The following is a 3,726-nucleotide window of genomic DNA, read 5'->3' as shown; positions in this document are numbered from 1 at the left end:
TCGGTCTATGTACAAATTAATATGTTTCTAATGTTAGTTTTTTTTTCTCTCATAGAGGTTATCTAGTGGTGCATCAATTTGCTCTATTCATGGTCATCTCTACAAAATGTGAAAAATTGAGATCCATTTTAAGGATACATCTACACAGTTGAAGGACGTGATGAGGAATATTTTTATCCATCATGGATGATAGCGTGTAATATATAGAGTGACCTGACTTAAAATTTCTCGATTATTACTTGTATCTTTTCTTTTCTTTTCTTTCGCCGGATTTTTCACGTCTGCATCTTAGTTATACTAAGGTTGTATCGCAGATCAGTTGTAATGCATTAAGTAATAACTCGGCATTTATTAAAAAAAAGTATGAGCTTAAGCTCCGGGACACATACCGCTGTTTTGGGGGGGGAGGAGGGGGAGAACGACCGCCGGTGCACCGGAATCCCACCAAATCTTGCATGTGGACCTATGATATGTGTGAAAGTGTGGTGAAAGGTGTAATTGTGCAAAAGTAGCTCCCATAAAACCTAAACCCTAAACTGGGGAGGCTTCGAGCCCTAAACCTCTAGACCCTAAACCATTAACTACACGTGCTGACACCGGAGCTGCAAAACAATGCATCAAAAACCCTAACCCTAACCCTAAACCCTAAACCTATACCTAACCATAAATCCTTACCTTGACCCTAAACCCTAGCCCTACCCCCTAAACCCTAGCCCTAACCCTACACCTAACCCTAACCAGTAGATCAGGCACACCCTCGATCGTGTGATAATGGCTCTAGCTGCGGGTGTATGTGCCAAAGGGTCCCAATCTTGGTTCTCAATGTGTATATGTCCTAAAAAAACCTAAAACAATGAAAAAGTACATTGGTGCACCCTCGCGCATGTTGAAGATAGTTGTTATAATATTGATAGAACCTAAAATTGATGAAACACCTGATAGATGAAGACTAAAAATTGCTAAATCAACTGCTCCAAATCTAGGGGGTAGACCCGCCGGGGAACATATACCGCTGTTTTTTTTGGGGGGGGGGGGAGGGGCAGAACGACCGCTGGAGCACCGGAACCCCACCAAATCTTGCATGTGGACCTATGATATGTGTGAACGTGTAATGGTGCAAAAGTAACTCCCCGGTGCGACCTTCCTCACATTTGGGCGATAACACTTAGCAGATTTTCCGAAGCGCGGATTGCTCCGAAACCCTGATATATGTGGGGGGATGAACATGGAGAGTAATTTTGTATTGCACATTGTCTTAAGTAACACTAATAAATAGTTATTAAAAAGTAAAACTAATTAAAAAATAAATATAAGTGTTAGATGAAAATAAAATAGAAAGAAAAACAAATAAAATGTATGTCGACGCACGGCAAAGAAAGGAAGGCACGGCAAAGGCGCCTTTGCCGTGCAACTTGTCTGGCCGTACGGCAAAGGACGCGCCACGACAACGTCCAGAGCCTTTCCCGTGCAACAAATCTGTGCCGTGCGGCTCGTAGGGTCTTTGCCGTGCCGCGTTTCTTTACCGTGCGCTTTGGTTGGACTTTGTCGTGCGCCACTACTGAGTATGCTGTGCGTGTATTCGTTGCCGTGCGCTGCTCTCAATCTTTGTCGTGCGTTTTGTCTTTGCCGTGCGTGCTACTTGCTGCGCACGACAAAGATGTCTTTGCCGTGCAGCGGCTCACGGCAATACCGTTTTTTCCCGTAGTGCTTTGCTCCTGCAAGCTAGGATGGGGTGATGGAGCAGCTTAGTGCACGTAAGATGCAGTGAAAAATGTTATCCATGAAACAAACGAACTTCGGTGCAACTTTTGAACACTTTCTCGGAAATTAGCCAGGGTTTTGAGTTTTGGATGAACATGGTACCGCCGTGCCGTGGAAATTCAGGACAAGTTCAGGACGGAGTGTACGTGCATAATTTTTGCTTGAATTCCATGCATCGCGCGCTGGCCGAAGAGAAAATTCCTGCGTTTTGACCGCATCAGCAGACAGGTACCCATCAGCGACGACCGAAGTACACCATAGTAATCGATGGCAAAGCAGAGCTTGTGCCTAATTAAGTACGTCCCCGTGGAATTGCTCAAGTCAAAGTAGACCCTACCTAGACTGTCTTGGCACCCACGGCGTTTTCTTGGTCAAACCGCGATTTTGTTCCCTGAATTATTCTGCTAGCTCGTTGTAGTAGCTACTAATTCCTCCCTTAATTTTGCCCCTCCAGATGAACCACTAATCCATGGAGCTGCATTCATGTATGGAGCTGCAACGTAGGAGTAGTAGGTGTGTTTGTTTTGTAAAAAAAGCATTGAACAGAGAAAAATAATGAGCTCGGCATGATTCTTTTTTCCTCAACAAGCAATTTGGAAACCGAGGGTGTCATCGCAGTGATATGCAAGCTCGGTCCAACTAATCGGTCCGTTTGACTTTCGAACTCGCCGGCCGGCATCTATCTACGCAGCGCTTGCTTGCCCTGGTCAACACGGCAGCGCATCTGCCTTTCGTCGTCGTTTCCTGCGCGCGCATGCAAAACTTGTTACGGTGCCCGGATGTTTCTCGCTAAGAAGAAGAAGAAGAATGTAGGGAGGAACCGCCATAATGGAATTTTACGAGGGCATGCATGTCGATGGATCGATCGATCCATCACGCGCCTACGTGCCCCATTGACTTTTCAAACTTCAGCGCGCGGGAGCTCGAAAGTAACCAGGTCGCCGCACGACGCACGTAACCGACATGCAACTTCGTCTCCAAACCTTCACGGCTCTCGATTATATATAGGCGCCCGCGACTCATTCCGTAGCTACCTCGTCGCAGACGAAGATAGCAGCTACCTACATACATTGCCACAAGCTACCCCAGCCAGCGCCCAAGTCGGACGCACACACAGCACAAGCGAGAAGAGAAGAGAAGAGAGGCGGAAGAAAGCTAAGAAAGTAAGAAAAAGATTGATCGGGATATCATGGCCGCGGTGGCGATGACGAGGAAGATGAGGCTCGCTCTGCCGGTGCTCGTGGCGGCGCTGCTGCTGCTGGCGGTGCTCGGCGACGCGGCGCGGCCGCTGGGCGGCGAGACCTGGGCGGCGGCCGGGGGTGCCCCGCTGCCGGGCGCCGGCGTCGTCGAGGTGCTACGAAGGCTCTACCTGCAGCGGCTGGGCGGGCCGGGCGCGTCCTGCAGCACCAACAGCCCCAACAATGGCTGCCCGCCGTAGGATGCTCCCCGCCGGCGTTTCCTCTCCCGCGCGTTCCAACGCGTTTTTTAACGACCCGATCGAGTGGTCGTCTAGACTCCGGTGATCGATCGGTCGTCCGTAGGATTTGATTCGTTGGTTTGTTTCTTGGTGATTGATTTTTGGTGCTGCCCACGCGTTCGTACGTACGAATGCATCCTGCGTGGCAACTTGTAGTTTTGTACATACAGAAAAAATACACACATAGATACGATCGGTTTGAATAAAGCACAGGCAAGCTGAAAAAGCGCCGGCGAAATACATGTATTGTTATGACGAACATGTACATATTATAACTTTGTTTATGAATTGACATTTTCCTTCCTGATCTCCCTCAAATCTTCTTGGCCAAGCAAGGTTCTCTGAAATTTTCGTTCAATCCTGAATTAAAACATGTGCAAGTGCGTCACTCGTGGCCTCATGCACCTGAAAAGGCCACAACTTACCTTTCATGGCCCCACGTGTAATGCCACCGTAGGTTCAGCCAGCCGTTTCTCTGTACGCAGTTC

The 3,726-nt window shown here is 48.2% G+C and overlaps 1 protein-coding gene across 1 annotated transcript; it reads left to right on the top strand.

Annotated features, from left to right (window-relative positions):
• The first annotated feature begins 2,810 nt into the window (after positions 1-2,810).
• Positions 2,811-3,466, top strand: LOC124682645. Its single transcript, XM_047217294.1, has one exon. It carries the CDS (start codon positions 2,951-2,953, stop codon positions 3,197-3,199), a length of 249 nt encoding a protein of 82 aa, XP_047073250.1. The 5' UTR covers positions 2,811-2,950; the 3' UTR covers positions 3,200-3,466.
• The last annotated feature ends 260 nt before the right edge of the window (positions 3,467-3,726 follow it).

Source organism: Lolium rigidum, chromosome 1 (assembly GCF_022539505.1).
Source record: "Lolium rigidum isolate FL_2022 chromosome 1, APGP_CSIRO_Lrig_0.1, whole genome shotgun sequence".
Lineage (NCBI taxonomy): Eukaryota > Viridiplantae > Streptophyta > Magnoliopsida > Poales > Poaceae > Lolium > Lolium rigidum.
Note: the sequence above shows the minus strand (reverse complement) of the source record. Positions and strands in the feature narration are given on the sequence as shown.

What these genes read in the sequence shown, in the direction of transcription:
- LOC124682645 (XM_047217294.1), top strand. Translation starts at nt 2,951, where the DNA reads ATGGCCGCGGTGGCGATGACGAGGAAGATGAGGCTCGCTCTGCCGGTG.